The 16,192-nt window shown below is 49.4% G+C and overlaps 1 protein-coding gene across 3 annotated transcripts; it reads left to right on the plus strand.

Annotated features, from left to right (window-relative positions):
* Nucleotides 1-1,738: 1,738 nt before the first annotated feature.
* Nucleotides 1,739-13,943, plus strand: dhx9 (DEAH (Asp-Glu-Ala-His) box helicase 9). Of its 3 annotated transcripts, XM_070974825.1 has the most exons (29): nucleotides 1,739-1,799; nucleotides 2,888-3,045; nucleotides 3,165-3,305; nucleotides 3,508-3,625; nucleotides 3,937-4,091; nucleotides 4,207-4,355; nucleotides 5,490-5,536; nucleotides 5,701-5,837; nucleotides 5,921-6,010; nucleotides 6,121-6,282; nucleotides 6,558-6,635; nucleotides 6,723-6,914; nucleotides 7,022-7,163; nucleotides 7,575-7,657; nucleotides 7,845-8,001; nucleotides 8,507-8,604; nucleotides 8,711-8,924; nucleotides 9,111-9,205; nucleotides 9,558-9,631; nucleotides 10,024-10,176; nucleotides 10,380-10,540; nucleotides 10,865-10,976; nucleotides 11,076-11,237; nucleotides 11,499-11,626; nucleotides 11,744-11,973; nucleotides 12,061-12,176; nucleotides 12,798-12,998; nucleotides 13,346-13,440; nucleotides 13,591-13,793. In XM_070974825.1, exons 2-29 carry the CDS (start codon nucleotides 2,935-2,937, stop codon nucleotides 13,665-13,667), a joined length of 3,678 nt encoding a protein of 1,225 aa, XP_070830926.1. In that variant the 5' UTR covers nucleotides 1,739-1,799; nucleotides 2,888-2,934; the 3' UTR covers nucleotides 13,668-13,793. The 3 variants fall into 3 exon arrangements, with proteins under 3 accessions (XP_070830926.1, XP_070830925.1, XP_070830927.1); XM_070974824.1 differs by having other exon boundaries at nucleotides 13,346-13,943; XM_070974826.1 differs by lacking the exons at nucleotides 1,739-1,799; nucleotides 2,888-3,045; nucleotides 3,165-3,305; ... (1 more) ...; nucleotides 3,937-4,091; nucleotides 4,207-4,355 and adding an exon at nucleotides 5,283-5,392 and having other exon boundaries at nucleotides 13,346-13,943.
* Nucleotides 13,944-16,192: the final 2,249 nt, after the last annotated feature.

Consider the following 16,192-nt stretch of genomic DNA (forward strand, 5'->3'; position numbering starts at 1 on the left):
CGGCTCTGCAGCCTCTGATATTACAGGACCATAACTCCTGATGCATTCATGTGTTCATCACTTTAATGCTGCAGCTGGTGAAGATGGAGCTTGTTGTAATGTTGAGCTTGAGAAGTTCACCAAGAGATCAATAAAGTTTTATTTGTTGATTATAGTCGAAGTGAAAGGGAGCATAAAGAATACTGAAGAAAAGTACCTCAGATAGTACTGTGGTAAGTGTACTTTATGCTCCATCACTGGATGTTTGTGTGTCGTGGCGCAGAGATGCTTCAGTGTTGGTCTGTTTCTGGCTGGGACATTCAGACTCTACCTGTGTCCACACCTGGCTGGATGTTCCAGCTCCATTTGAGCCATTAACTCGTTTTACCTGGACGTGTGCGTTACAAAGCTTCAGTCCGTCCAAACGTCCATCAGCTGACGGTCTGCTGGCTGCGTGTGTTTGTTTGGTCGTCGTCTCGTCCGGGTCTGAACACTCAGTCTCGCCTGCGGCTCTGAGTTTTCTTTCTTTCGTCTTCCTGCTGACGATTGTGTATCCTGAGGCTGCAGCCGTGACAGAGCAGCCAGACACACCCTGAACCTCAGACACACACACTCACACTCACAGTTACTCACGCACACACACACGCCATGATCCATCACACACACCCTGCCAATACCTGGTTACACACACAAACACTTTCCCCACCACCAATCTGCACATATACACCGCTGCAGGCATTAACACGCACACGCGCGCACACACTCGGCCACACCCGGCTCGTTCTTGTTACCTTGTCAGCACCACACCCTGAACACACACACCTTATCTTCACCTGTGAGATCGAGCTGCGTGTCTCAGCTCTGAGTTCAGCTGCAACACACACAGTGACAGCAGATAGGCAGACATGACAAATATATGATGAAATGTAGATGAAATATTTCTTTGTTTTTCAAATTAAAAGAGATGTTCTGTGTTTAAAAGGAAGAGGAGGCAATGTGAAAAATAAAAACCCAAGAAAACACTGAATTAACAACCAAAACAAGAGCGAATGGAGGCCAGCGAGGCAGCTTCAGGGCGCATGTGTGCTTCTCTCTGATGCTTTACATTAATCAATGAAATGTGATTCACATACTCCACACGATGGAATATATTGAATGATACTGGAATATGTAATGTAAAGGTAAACACGCTGTTGTGTGTTATTCGTTAAATATTTATAGAAATAAACAAATCTAGAGCACATGTGAGCCAGAGATGAAGCAGCCTGAGAAGCTGGAGTCCATCACACCAAATATTAGTGTCACCCTGCAGCTCGAGGTCACTGAGTTTTTAATGCCAGTGACTGTCACTGTGATGTTTCTGTGCCAGAAAACTCAACGCCTCTAAAACTGTTACAGGTATCTTAATGACAAGTAGCAGTGACTGCTGTGCCAGCTGTCACACCTGACCCATTAATCATCTCATCACCTCTCAGATTATCGGGTCAGCCTTTAGCAGGATGAGGTAGTTCAAAGCTGGCTGAGCTCCACCTCGAGCAGCTGCAACAACAGCTAAAATTTACATCAACATGGAACCACAGGAAGAGGAGTGATTATTGAGCTCTGTTTGGAAATATATACCATCAAATGATCAACTTTCTTTAATAAACTCAACAGCTAACAGGCTTTGGTGTGACTGGTCTGATCGTTCACCCTCCAGTCCAGTAGGGGGCGGCGCTGAGAAGACAAGCTACTTTACCGCCAGCGTTCAACAACATTACAGTGGAGGAGCGGAACTGTTAGCTTGTCTGGAGAGGTTGTGGATAATAACGCTACTGTAAGTAAATACATTTGGTCACTTAATTGTATTGCTTTTATCGCGTTGTTGGTTTCCAGTTACTAACTGAACTAAGGCATTGCAAAATTGGCGGCAGAGCAAAGAAGTCAATGCTAGCTAGCAAAAAGCCAACGTTAGCTTAACAAGGGCGTTGTTGTAAACAGAGGTTCATTCATTGATTCAGCTGTCGTTAACTTTATCAAACTAAGCTAAAATTCCTATCTCAAGGAGGAGCAATTATGGCACGTAATTGGAAACAAGCTGCAGTGTTTGAATGATTCCTGAGTGTATGCAAGATGCGGCGTGACGCTTTAATTTAAGCTAACGTTAGCGGCTTGCGGTAGCGCCTGTCCGAGGTTTGTTTGCTAACGAAACTAAGCTGGCCAAGAGTTAGCGTTAGCTGCAAAAACTAATTTAAAGTCCAAGAAACATGGCCTCTTGTAGCGTTATGCGTTTCTGTTTATCCGGATCCACTGTCTCAGAGTGTTCGTCTAGCACTGACTGCCAAACTCCATTGAAAAACCTCGCAAATTTAAGGGAGTAACGTTTCCCTTATCTGACACGACATGCAGCGTTTTACAGGTCAGTGGTGTCCGTTGCTGAAATAACCTGGTATTGTGAGCTGTTTCGGTCATTGTTTCTTTCCTGAATTCGATGGAAGATTGTAGTTATATTAAATGAAATCTTTGGCCACGACAGTACAGTCGGATATGTTTCCTTTGTTAGCGAAGCAGAAAATGCACTGATTTATAGGTGGTGCTTGGTTACGACTTCTGTCATCTGTTTCTAGGACGTCTGGAAATAAATAATGATATTCGACTCTTGACAGCATTTTTTGGGAACTTAAGAGGAAGGCTGCGTTCCAAATCACGCACTTTTTACTTTACATACATGCATCAGCGGCAGCACAAGTAATAGTTACTGCGCGTGCTTAGTGTTAGGTAGCATGTCAGCTGATCAACACATTCAGTCACTGACACAGCAGGTTTTCCAAAACGTACAACAGATCGTAAAATGACACCAATAGTATCCGTTTGAAGAGTCCTGGCATTGACTTCGAGTCGTTAACTGACAGGAGTTTTCATTTCTCAGATTGAAGCGTCGACAGAGGAGGGAGCTCCCCTGCCCATCAGTCCACCATGGCAGACATCAAGAACTTCCTGTATGCCTGGTGTGGAAAAAAGAAACTGACTCCAAACTACGACATCCGAGCCGCAGGGAACAAAAACAGACAGAAGTTTATGTGCGAGGTGAGTTTTCTGTCTGCACTCAACGTGTGACTGACTCGTGTTTGTTCAGTTCAGGTACTTAAACGCAGCTGAAGGGCGCTCAGTTTTCTGCTTTCTGACCTAAACTCTCCTGCGTGCAGGTCCGTGTTGAAGGCTTCAACTACATTGGGATGGGTAACTCCACCAACAAGAAGGACGCTCAGACCAACGCCGCCAGGGACTTTGTCAACTACCTTGTCCGAATTGGGGAAATGAGCGCAGCAGAAGTCCCGGCTCTGGGGGTCAGTGCACGATTCCCGTTGTTCTGTAAATGATGAGACACGCAGTGATTTCATGGCAGGTTTCAGAAGGCTCCACCCTGAGTTACAATGAGAGGGGTTGATTGTGCAGCCGCTTCAGAGGGTTTACCTCCCTGCTTAACCCTAACCCTGCTTTGACACAGAGACATCATATGTTTAAGCTTTCACTTGTACATGTCACCAGGTGAGCGCTCCAGACGCTGACCAGCCTGACAGAGGAGGACAAGGAGGAGACGGTGGATTCGGAAACCTCCCTTTGAGCGGTCCCCTGCCGCCTCACCTTGTCGTCAAAGCTGAGAAAGGTATTATTGTCTCTGGCAGAGTCCACAGGTGCTGCAGCAGGCGTGGTGGGGCTTTGCTTGCTGCTCTCTGACTGTTCGCAGCCTCTTCCACATCCTGAACGTCTCCGTCCACGCGCCTGTTTTCCACTTCAGTCCTGAAGTGTGTGCTGTGCTTTGGCAGCTTTGATGGCAGCTGCACTGTGCCTGATGTGTGCCTCATCACAAGTGGACCTGCATGCACATGGAGACAACAAGAGCTGTGATTGGTCAGCTTTGACTGTTTGTTTTCTCCTACTAAAAACTGATCATATGTTTGTCTGTTGCTGTTAAAGAGGCCAGCTGCAGCGGGCCGGTACCAGGAGTGACTGGACTCGGTTACTCTGGAGGAGGAGGAGGAGGAGGAGGAGGAGGAGGAGGAGCTCAGTGGGACCGAGGAGCCAACCTGAAGGAGTACTACGCCAAGAAGGACGAGCAGGAAGCGCAGGCGGTACGGCACAAACTCCAGCCGACTCGCTCCATTCCACGAAAGTGAATGCATTTTGTTGTGCTGACAAACTTCCTCTATACACAGGAAACACTGAAATGCTGTTTCCTCCCTTTAGACTCTGGAGTCAGAGGAAGTGGACCTCAATGCAAATCTCCATGGCAACTGGACGCTGGAGAACGCCAAGGCCCGTCTGAACCAGTTCTTCCAGAAGGAGAAAACCAGCGCTGAGTATAAATACAGCCAAGTGGGACCCGACCACAACAGGTCTGTACCAGGAAACTTTCAGACAGCAGCGAGTTTCAAAAGAGCGTGAGCTGACGGCAGCCATGTTTATATGTTCACAGACTGATTGACCTGCGCTCAGTCAGCAGCGTCAGGGCGACTCAGGACTCGTTCAGCTGATTGTTAGCTGCTGAACGGTGACGAGCTTCAGGCTCAGCTGCTGATTACCTCCATAGTTCACACAGTTTTGGAGTTAAAGCAGCAGATAGTCAGAGCTGATTTCCAAACCTGGAAAAGCTCAGGAGGCCGTTTGACACCGTGCAATTTGATAAAATGTCAAATCTGTGAAACAAATGAAGTTTTTTAATGAATGTTGAAAGGAGACGAGATGAGAGGTGACGTGTTCAGGTAACGTCTGGCATCAGAGCCTTTGCTGTGCTTACATCGCCGCCGTGTGTGTGTGTGTGTGTGTGTGTGTGTGTGTGTGTGTGTGTGTGTGTGTGTGTGTGTGTGTGTGTGTGTGTGTGTGTGTGTGTGTGTGTGTGTGTGTGTGTGTGTGTGTGTGTGTGTGTGTGTGTCTGTGTCTGTGTCTGTGTCTGTGTCTGTGTGTGTGTGTGTGTGTGTGTGTGTGTTGATCAGGATGTTCCTGTATGTTTTTCTGCTGGACTGCTGTAAACCCAGAGACCTCCAGAGTGTGTCGGCTACACCTGAGAGATCTCACTGCTGATGTTGTTTAAACCACCTGAAACCAGAGCAGAGAGCAGGCTGAGAGGTGGAGCAGAGTCGGTTCAATGTAAGAGAACGGCTCGTGGCGTGGCAGATGTTGAGTATGTGGAGTCCTGAGGTGATGCCAGAACTCACAACCACTCTGAAGGAAGACATGGGACAGCGTTTAGGTGCACTAAAGCTGTCCCATGGGTGCACCTGGCAGCTCAGTGGAGTCTGGTTGTGATTTCTGGTGTCACTGTTCACCGCAGGGCAGAGAGCAGCCGGAGATACCAGTCTGGGCTGTTCACTGGTGTTTTTTAATCCCGAGTCCGGCAGAAAAACATACAGGCTTCCTCCTGAGAGCACCGCAGGTGAGTTTATCGCTTCACTGTCCTTCGTGGGTTATTTCTGCCTTTATTTTGAAAAGCACAGGAAGTGAAGCTGTGATGTTTGTGTTTGTGTCTGCAGGAGCTTCATAGCGGAGATGCAGCTGTTTGTGAGACAGCTCGGCAGACGTAAGAGACGTTTGGTTGAATGTGATTTGTAGAATATATTTGCACCGTAAACATCCATGTTTGCTCTCAGTCTTCTTCACGGCCTTTTTCCCGGCCCATTAGCGCCACCAGGTGTTTATGTCAGGTCAAAGGTCACAGCAGTTTGTGCTCCGTCTGCTCTGCAGGGATCACGGCTCGAGAGCACGGCTCCAACAAGAAGCTGGCGGCTCAGTCGTGCGCTCTGTCTCTGGTCCGACAGCTGTACCACCTGGGAGTCATCGAGGCGTATTCAGGAGTCACCAAGAAGAAGGAGGGCGAGGCCGTACGTCATCATTCATACGTTCAGCTGAGATCTGCTGAGTGTGTGTTTGTGTTTCACGCTGTTGGTGTGTGTGTTGTGTCCAGCTGGAGGCGTTCGAGGTCAGCGTGTCTCCAGACCTGCAGCAGCAGCTGGCTAGTTTCATCCAGGAGCTCGGAGTCCACATCCCCTCACCTGTGAGTCGCCTGAAACTGACCACTGATCAGTGTGTCGATGCGTCTCATTGACGCTCCACAGCCTGGACTCTGACTTTAACGCTGTGTGTGACTTTGTCCGTCCCGTCCAGCCTGCGGACCCCAGCAGCTCGGTGTCTCTGGTTCAGGGGAAGATGGCGACGTTTGAGCCGTCACAGCGTCAAAGTGGAGCCGGCGTCGTGCCCTGGTCGCCGCCGCAGGTCAACTGGAACCCCTGGACCAGCAGCAACATCGACGAGGGGCCGCTGGCCTTCGTGAGTCTTTGGTTTTAAACAGAAACACGTGGAGAGGCTGGCAAACAGAAGCTGTTTGATTTGTTTGTTATCAGTTTATTGATGTTTATTTATTATTTATTCAGCACTAATAGATCATGACGGTGGTTTACCTGCAGATAACTTTCCCAGAGGCTGGACGTGTCCTTAAGTGAAAATAATCTTGATGTTTTCAGTTGTTAAAGAGAGAGCATGCTGCTGTTGGCTGCTCTGTAGTGACGTCGCCATGTTGTACTGAGCCAGTTTTCCTTCTCCAGTGCACTCCGGAGCAGATCAGCGGCGACCTGCACGATGAGCTGATGTACCAGCTGGAACACGACGACAGCCTGCAGAAGGTCGGTGTGCTCTCATGATGTCCTTCGTCACATCCTCCTCTTGTAGGTAAACTGGAAACTGTGGAAAACAGAACTTCTGTGCTTCAGATCCTGGCAGACCGCGACCAGCTGCCCGTCAAACAGTTCGAGGAGGAGATCATGGCCGCCATCGACAGCAACCCCGTGGTGATCATCAGAGGAGCGACAGGCTGCGGGAAAACCACTCAGGTTCCTCAGTACATCCTGGACCGCTTCATCAAAGGCGGCAGAGCGTCCGACTGCAACATTGTCGTCACCCAGGTAACGCTCAGCGTCCGACTCCCGGAGCTGGCTTCATGTAGACCAATGGAAGCAGACGCAGACAGAATAAAATCCCATCAGACCTCTAATGTGTGTTTTCTCTGCAGCCCAGAAGGATCAGCGCGGTGTCTGTGGCCGAGCGGGTCGCCTATGAGAGAGCAGAGGATCTTGGGAAAAGCTGCGGCTACAGCGTCCGTTTTGAGTCCGTCCTCCCTCGACCCCACGCCAGCGTCCTCTTCTGCACTGTCGGTACGTAAAGAGACTCCAGCATCAGCCCTGGGTGGGGGTGTGTGTGTGGGGGGGCTGCTGGGACTGAAGTGACACGTTGCACCAATGAGGTGAAGTACGAGTGTCATCATCTTCACCACACGCTCGCCAGACTGACAGACGGGCGCTGTCACTGAGACAAACATTATTTCTTCTTGGTGATGACAGTCAGGATGAAACGGTACAGAATAAATCTGTGCCTGACCACAGCTGAGCAGCGCAGGTGTGACGGCGTTCACAGGTAACCACAGTCAGACTGATGGATGGTGGCGTTTCACAGCTGTCTGCAGTGTCTCCTCGAGTTGTTCAGGACAGTCACTCAGCACGGTGTTTTTTGGAAAGGTGCATCTTCACAGTGAACCCGTTGACTCGAACTCTTGTTTTGCGTTTCAGGCGTTTTGCTGCGAAAGCTGGAAGCAGGAATCAGAGGGATCAGTCACGTTATCGTTGACGAGATCCACGAGAGAGACCTCAACGTGAGTTGATTCACCACAGGAAGCACACGCTGAGCACATATGCAGTTCATTTACTGTGTACAGGGAGTACGTGTATGTTTAAATAGTGAGTATGCATTGCTTCACCTTAAACGTTCACCTGGTGGATCCAGGTCCATTAAAGTCAAATTGTCCAGTTTCCTGTTTTGACCCTCGTATGTCTTTGCAGACGGACTTCCTGATGGTGGTCCTCAGAGACGTGGTCCAGGCCTACCCAGAGGTCCGCGTCATCCTCATGTCAGCCACGATCGACACCAACATGTTCAGGGAGTACTTCTTCAGCTGCCCCATCATCGAGGTGTTCGGACGCACCTTCCCTGTTCAAGGTACGTCTGATGCGCCTGATCACCTGACCTGAGGGCGACAGCATGGCAGACGGGGACACACCTGACAGATTATTCAGTGTCTGAATCTCTGTGACTCACCTGTGAAGGTGCAGAGACGTGGTTTTCTAATGACTTTGATGTTCATGTTTTAAACTGAACATGACATGCAGGTTTGTGATGACGCTCCATGAATGTGCTTCTTAAAGAAGAGTGACCACGATCTGTGGGGGGGGGTGCTGATGCTGGAACGTCTGACAGCGTAGAGATGACTTTACTTCACTGACCAGCAGAAATACACTCGTGTGCAGAAAGATTCATGACAGCAGCTGAAAACATGGCAGTCTGTCTCACTCTGGTTTTCAGCGTCACTAAAGTCTGATTTCTGGTCAGTTTAAACACAGCGACTCAGTGGAGTTGAAGGGTCGCCGGAAGAAAAAGGTGTGACTGCACGAGGAGCTCTCAGGTCTGACTCTTCCTCTGCATTAACAGCACTTTGTGTTTTTAGAGTACTTCCTGGAGGACTGCATCCAGATGACCAAATTCGTCCCTCCACCGATGGACCGCAAGAAGAAAGACAAAGACGAGGAGGGAGGAGAGGACGATGTAAGCAGCCTTTCCTCTGGTGGGACGGTTTGTGTGTCCCAGTCTGGTCTTCTGCTGTGACGTGAATGAAATGAGTGTCCTGTGTCGGTTCCTGCCTCCTCTGCAGACTAACTGCAATGTGATCTGTGGGCCGGAGTACTCGGCGGACACCAAGCGCTCGATGGCTCAGATTAACGAGAAGGAGACGTCCTTTGAGCTGGTGGAGGCTCTCCTGAAGTACATCGAGACGCTGCAGGTGGCCGGAGCCGTGCTCATCTTTCTTCCCGGCTGGAACCTCATCTACTCCATGCAGAGACACCTGGAGACCAACCCGCACTTTGGTAGGACATGCTGAATAAATGCAGTAAAAACACACAGGAAGAAGAAGTGAAGACAGTGTTTGAGCTGCAGTCCAGCACATATTTGGAACCAGAGAGTTTAGTTTAGTTTTGTGGGATGAAACTAGAATAAACCCTCAAAACACAGGTCATGCTGTGATGGAAGCTGTTTTCATGTGTGTTTTCCAGCAAGTAGCCGGTACCGGATCTTGCCGCTGCACTCCCAGATCCCCCGGGAGGAGCAGAGGAGGGTGTTTGAACCGGTTCCTGACAACATCCGGAAGGTCAGAGACGCACCAAACATCCCTTCACTGACTACTGACGAGACGAGAAGATCCCAAACATTTGTATTCGTTTTTAATCATGCATAAAAGCTACCAAAGGAAAACTTGCATTTAGGTTTGTAGTTAGTTGTTTCTGGAGCGACAGAGGTCGAATCACTGAGAAACCTTCAGAGGAACAGACGCTAACGCGCCCCCCCCCCCCACCCCCACCCCCCCCACCCCCCCCCCCCACCACCACCACCACCACCACCACCACCACCACACACACACACTTCAGTGGACGCACAGCTCGTCCTTCCTGTCCTCACTTTGTCCTGGTCCTCCACTGCTGACAGTGTCCTTTAACCTGCAGGTGATTCTGTCTACCAACATCGCAGAGACGAGCATCACCATCAACGACGTCGTGTACGTCATCGACTCCTGCAAGTAAGTGTGTGTGTGTGTGTGTGTGTGTGTGTGTGTGTGTGTGTGTGTGTGTGTGTGTGTGTGTGTGTGTGTGTGTGTGTGTGTGTGTGTGTGTGTGTGTGTGTGTGTGTGTGTGTGTGAGAGACAAGTACTTAAGTACAAATCTGAGGTACTTGTACTTTCTGTTTCACGCTGCCTTCTACTTAACGACGTTCCTCTTTAGACACACTGCTGACAGTGTGATCTGATTGGTCAGTGAACAGACGAGGAACGATCAGCTGTTTCCTCGTTTTTCCTGCAAAAACCTTTGACGATCAGCTTCTTGAACGTGAAGATTTGCTGCTTTTCTTTTGAATGATTTGGACGTGTTGGACTGATGGTTGGACCCGGGCTAACGTGCGCTGTCCTGACAGGCAGAAGGTGAAGCTCTTCACCTCCCACAACAACATGACCAACTACGCCACCGTCTGGGCCTCCAAGACCAACCTGGAGCAGAGGAAGGGCCGAGCCGGCAGAGTCCGCCCCGGGTTCTGCTTCCACCTCTGCAGCCGCGCTCGATTCGAGAGGTGAGACCCCCGAAGCCCCTCAGCCTGTTTCAGCTGTGCTGTGGGTGCAGTGTCTCACACTGACTGTGTGTGTGTGTGTGTGTGTGTGTGTGTGTGTGTGTGTGTGTGTGTGTGTGTGTGTGTGTGTGTGTGTGTGTGTGTGTGTGTGTGTGTGTGTGTGTGTGTGTGTGTGTGTGTGTGTGTGTGTGTGTGTGTGTCTGCAGGCTGGAGACTCACATGACTCCAGAGATCTTCAGGACTCCGCTGCATGAAGTCGCTCTGAGCATCAAACTGTTGAGACTCGGAGCCATTGGACACTTCCTGTCCAAGGCCATCGAGCCGCCGCCGCTGGACGCCGTCATCGAGGCCGAACACACACTCAAAGGTACGAAACACACACGCTAACTTGAGGGCAGTGAGTCCTGTCTGCTGCTCAGAGCGTCTCCATCAGAGACGGTGGGAACAGAGGAAGTGGTGGAAGTGGGGTGATGACAGCACGTGAGTCAACACCTGGACGGAGTTGTCATCATGATACCTTCAGCATGTGGTCCGTCCCTCTGTGCTGTCCAGAATAACAGAGACATTATTTTAGATTTCTTCAAATGTGTGACGAATAAATGAAGATGAGACGAGTTCTGGACGCTTGGGTTTTTAGAGACATTTTGTCATCTGCTGTGTCTGCGTGTCTCTCCCTCTCCCTCTGTCTCAGAGCTGGACGCTCTGGACAGTAACGACGAGCTGACTCCTCTGGGACGGATCCTGGCTCGCCTGCCCATCGAGCCTCGTTTGGGGAAGATGATGATCATGGGCTGCATCCTCCAGTCAGTTTATTTCCTGTCCTTCACTGTCCCGACGAGTCAGCTGACGTCCCGTTTCCGTCTCCGTGCTCATTGATTGTCTTTCCCCGTGTCTCCCTCTAGTGTCGGAGACGCCATGTGCACCATCTCAGCTGCCTCCTGTTTCCCGGAGCCGTTCGTCAGCGAGGGGAAGCGTCTCGGCTTCGTCCACAGAAACTTCTCGGGCAGCCGCTTCTCCGATCACGTGGCCCTGCTGTCCGTCTTCCAGGCGTGGGACGACGTCAGGTCGGTGCACGCACACACATTTTATCTTATAATGAAAACATTTAAAAATAGGTTTTATTTGTGTTTATATGCAGTTTTTAATGGTCAGTTTCATTTCAGCTTGTTTTTAGTGTTTAGGCTCAAAGGTTTCATGATGAAGCATCAGCTCATCACAGATCCTCACTTCTGTTATTAGTCTGTTTTTATGTGGAGAAGTTTTATTGATTGATATATTTATCAGTTTTTAAGGCTCAAATGTATAGTGTTGTCGTCATCGTTCAGGATCAATGGCGAGGAGGCAGAAAATGGTTTCTGTGAACACAAACGTCTCAACATGTCCACTCTGAGGATGACCTGGGAGGCCAAAGTCCAGCTGAAGGAGATCCTGGTCAACTCTGGATTTCCTGAAGGTACCTGAATGCATCACTGATTCTCTCTGTTTATTAGAGGTGTTCAAGCCAAGTCTGAGCTCAGGAAACTAGAAACTGTCTCTCGTCATCGTCTCCTGTCCCCTGCGTCTCTGTCAGAGTGTTTGATGACTCAGATGTTCAACACGGTGGGACCCGACAACAACCTGGACGTGGTGGTTTCTCTGCTGACCTTCGGCTCGTACCCCAACGTCTGCTACCACAAAGAGAAGAGGAAGATCCTGACCACCGAGGGCCGCAACGCCCTCATCCACAAGTCCTCCGTCAACTGCCCCTTCAGCAGCCACGACATGACCTACCCGTCCCCGTTCTTCGTCTTCAGTGAGAAGGTAGAATCACGCCGACTCGTCCCTGGTCTCTGCTGAGTGTGTCCTGGTTGCGTTGGTGTCCCTGAGCGTCTCCTGGTTGTGTTTCAGATCCGGACCAGAGCGATCTCGGCTAAAGGGATGACTCTGGTCAGTCCTCTGCAGCTGCTGCTGTTCGCCTGCAAGAAGGTCAACTCCAGCGGAGACGTCGTGGAGCTGGACGAGTGGTGAGAAAGACTCCGCTGCTTCGTCTCTTCACTCATCAGTCTGAGTGACGCCAAACAGCCAAATGTTCACACTCACAGGTGTTTCTCACGAATCAGAGATCAGTGATTGATTAAGCCGTGTCCCTGCAGACTGATCATGTCTCTGAGCAGCTGATCAGGGTTCCTGTTAGTGATCGATGAAGTAACAGTGGTCCCGTTCACACCTGGCAGCGTCCTGGGTGATCAGTCACAGGTGGACAGTACGTCACATCACAGCGCGTCTCCATGTGCGATGATGTCACTTCCTGCTCTACCTGCAAACAAACGCTCCACTTCTGGATGCGCTCTGAGCCACTGGACCTCAGTGCAATGCATCATGGGTGCGTTCTCACACAGCTGTTCTCAGAGCTGTGCACCTGTCATGGGATCACCTACGATGCATGCTGATGTCAGAGTCATGTGACCGACCTTTAGTTCTGTGTCCCATCATGCTGTCCAGACGTACCTCAGGTGTTTGCAGCTCGTCCTTCGTTGTCCTCTCAGCAGAACGCTTCATGCCCTCACACTCGTCTTGCTGTTATTGATCGTCAGGACCCTTCCTGACAGGAAGTGAGTGACCACCTTTCACATTAATGCCTGCAGGATCAAACTGAGGATTCCTCACGAGGTGGCGGGCGGCGTCCTGGCTCTGCGGGCCGGACTGGAGGCTCTGGTGGTGGAAGTGACCAAAGAGCCTGAATACATCCGACAGATGGACCAGACCAACCAACGGCTGCTGAACCTCATCAGACACGTGTCCAAACCGTCAGCAGCTGGACTCAACATGATGAGCAGCAGCCAGAGGTACACACACACACACACACACACACACACACACACACACACACACACACACCCAGAGACAACAATCCCCCTCTGTCAGCGCAGAATCCAGTCAGCTAACGGAGCTGCTAGCTGCACGGCTAACTGAGCTAACGAGCTAACAGCAAGCAGCTACAGCTAAGAGTGCAGTGAGCAGCAGTTAGCTCTGGTGATGTGCTGCCCTCCGTTTGTCTGCAGTGACCTTCCACAGGTGTTCAGACAGGTGTTCAGACAGGTTTCTCCTCCAAATGATCATTTCAGCCAAATTTCAATGAAGTCAGTTTCCACCAGCAGATTCAGTCTAACCATGGTTCTCCTCCTCTGCACAGGATGGGAGACGGTCCTCGACCTCCAAAGATGGGACGCTTCGATGGAGGAGGAGGCTACCAGGGAGGAGGAGGAGGCGGCTATAGAGGAGGGGGAGGTTATGGAGGAGGAGGAGGCTATAGAGGAGGGGGAGGTTATGGAGGAGGAGGAGGCTATAGAGGAGGGGGAGGATACAGGGGAGGAGGGGGAGGATACAGGGGAGGCGTGGGTTACAGAGGAGGAGGAGGAGGAGGATATGGTGGTGGAGGAGGCTACAGAGGAGGAGGTGGATATGGAGGAGGAGGTTATAGAGGAGGCAGAGGAGGGTTCAGAGGAGGTTATTAACATCTAGCAGCATGCCAATGTCACATGACTTCCTGAAGACCAATCAGACTCCTCGTGTTTAGTTTCAGCTTGAATCTCAGCAGCTGACCTGTGCTCAGTGTTTGCTCAGTGATCCTGTGCTCTGATTGGTCATCCGCTCTGTTCCCTGTCAGTGTTAGGGGATGAAGAGGCTCCATCATCATCATCATCATCATCATCATCAGTGTGTCTCACCGGTAGAAGCTCTGTCCTGTTTGTGTCTGTGTGTTAAATAAAGGTTCAAATGTTTTCAAGCACAAGTTTGAATTCAGTTACTGAGTCGATAAATCCTACAACAGTGTAAAGTAGTACACAATAAAAGTACCTCAGAATTATACTTCATGCAGTACTTGATTAAATGTACTTAGTTTTTGTCCTCCAGTGGTCCTCAGCGGTGGCTGGAGACCTGGTTCCATGTTTGCTCTTCAGTCTGGTCTGGTTCAGAGGGGGACCTCATACTCTGGTCGATGACCTGGGTTCAGCTTGGTCTGAAAGACCAGTTCAGAGTGCAGCTGCTCCTTCGTGAGGACATGAGGTGGTTCTCCAGGCAGGTCCCGCCAGGAGGAGACCAGCAGACAGACCCAGACTACAGCTGGAGGAAGTGAATTCACCAGCCTGCTGACACGACCTGGACCTGGACCTGGACCTGGAGTGACCTAGTGTTGTATGCGCATGATGAAGTTCTGGATTCTTCAGTTCTGGTCTGGCTGTCCAAAAAATGTAGTGGAGTAAGAAGTACCATGAAAAGCAAATACCGGAGTAAATTACAAATACCTGGAATGTGGATGTGAGTGCAGTACTTGAGTAAATGTAGTCCGTTCCTCTGGAGCACAGGTGATGAGTACCTGCTCAGGTGTTCAGGTGTTTGTACACTGAACAAACTGAACGTGTGAAGTTAAAGATCAGCTGCAGGACACACAACATGAGCTGTGAGCTCGGCTGGAGATGATGAGTCAAACACCAGCAGCAGGTGAACAGCAGGGGGCGCCACCTGTCTTCACATCCCGCAGTCACAAACAGACCTGAGCATTAAAAGCTTTCTCTGACGATTGCAGGTGTGCACGAGATGCCCTGTGACTGACCAATAGCACTGGACACACCTGAGTTTGTCACCAACCTGAGGCAGCAGCACTGGAGCACACCTGCAGCAATGTAGCCAAGTACATTTATTGAAGTACTGGACTGAAGTACAACACTGAAGTATTTGTACCTGAGTATTTTAACCTTATGCCACTTTCTTGTCTACTACTCTACTACCTAACCTGTACTCCATTACATTCACAGATACAGACGTGAGTCCACCTGAAACCACCGTTTACAGCGCGGTCCTTAAATAAAAGGTCTGAATTCTCTCTTCATGTCTCTTCAACATCTTAAAAAGACAGAATAAGTGAACTTTTTGAACGTTTCCACCTTGTTAAGCTCAGTTTACTTGAATTATTTGTCTTTAATGGGTCGTTTACATGCTGTAACGAGATGGATGAACACATGACTCACACAGTCATCAGTTCTAATGAGCTCATTTACAGTCATCTGTTCTTCTGCTGACTGATGTCCACTGACAGGACTCGCGTTTAACCTTTGACCTGTGACAGTCTCACCTGTGTCTCAGCTGTCAGGCAGCAGGTGTGCAGGCAGGAGAAATGTGTGTGAAAGAGCTCTGATTGGCCGGTGCTGAAGAAGATCTCATCAGAGCGGGACTGTGTGTTAATGAGCAGACTCTTCATCATCTCTTTATCTCCTCTGATGGTTTCACTCCTCATCACTTTCCCTGATTGAGACTGAAAGAGTTCTGAGGCCTGAAGAGATGAAAGAGTCGAATCAGGCAGAATAGAAACAGTTTTAAGTAACAAATGTTGGATTTTCGTCCTTTTTCGTTCAGTCATTAAAGCCTCCTCTGCTGCACAGTGTTGTATGGAAGCCTTTTCCTGCCAAAAAACAAACAAACAAACAAACTAAAAAAATCAAAGAACTGATGAAAAATTAGAAATGATTAAAATAAAAATACTCACTGAAACTGAAAATTATGAGACAGTAATCAACACTTTTTATTATGTATTTAGTAAATATTATTTACTAAGACAGAAACGTGTTTTATCACACAGAAGACGCAGCAGGAAGTGAGTAAAATGTGTTGATTTGGACATAAAGAGTCATTAACTGTCATTAGTGTGACAATAAATGTATTCAGAAGTCTTTACAGTTATGTGATTATTACGGATTGCACCGAAGTGAACGAAGTTTCCTGCGTTTAAGTTTTAATCCTGTTATCGTCGTCGTGGATCGTCAGAGGTCAGAAAGTGAACAGCTTCATTTTAAACTGACTGATTATGAACTGATTGAATTAACTGATTAACTGACAGCCTCTTTTTAAGTGCTTCTTGCTTTCTTTCATGTTAAATTGAAGAGAAATCTCATCCTCCGGACGCTCTCGCCTCTTTTCTTCTTCTTCTTCTGCGGTTTTCTCGGCGCTGACGCGGAAGTGGCCGCGGTGTCCTCTGCGCCGC

Source organism: Chaetodon trifascialis, chromosome 11 (genome assembly GCF_039877785.1).
Source record: "Chaetodon trifascialis isolate fChaTrf1 chromosome 11, fChaTrf1.hap1, whole genome shotgun sequence".
Classification (NCBI taxonomy): Eukaryota; Metazoa; Chordata; class Actinopteri; order Chaetodontiformes; family Chaetodontidae; genus Chaetodon; species Chaetodon trifascialis.

Bases quoted from the DNA above. Each gene is read 5' to 3' on its own strand.
- dhx9 (XM_070974824.1), top strand. From the start codon at position 2,935: ATGGCAGACATCAAGAACTTCCTGTATGCCTGGTGTGGAAAAAAGAAA. The intron at 7,658-7,844 runs GTGAGTTGATTC...ATGTCTTTGCAG, and splicing joins TCCACGAGAGAGACCTCAAC to ACGGACTTCCTGATGGTGGT. The intron at 11,627-11,743 runs GTACCTGAATGC...CGTCTCTGTCAG, and splicing joins CAACTCTGGATTTCCTGAAG to AGTGTTTGATGACTCAGATG.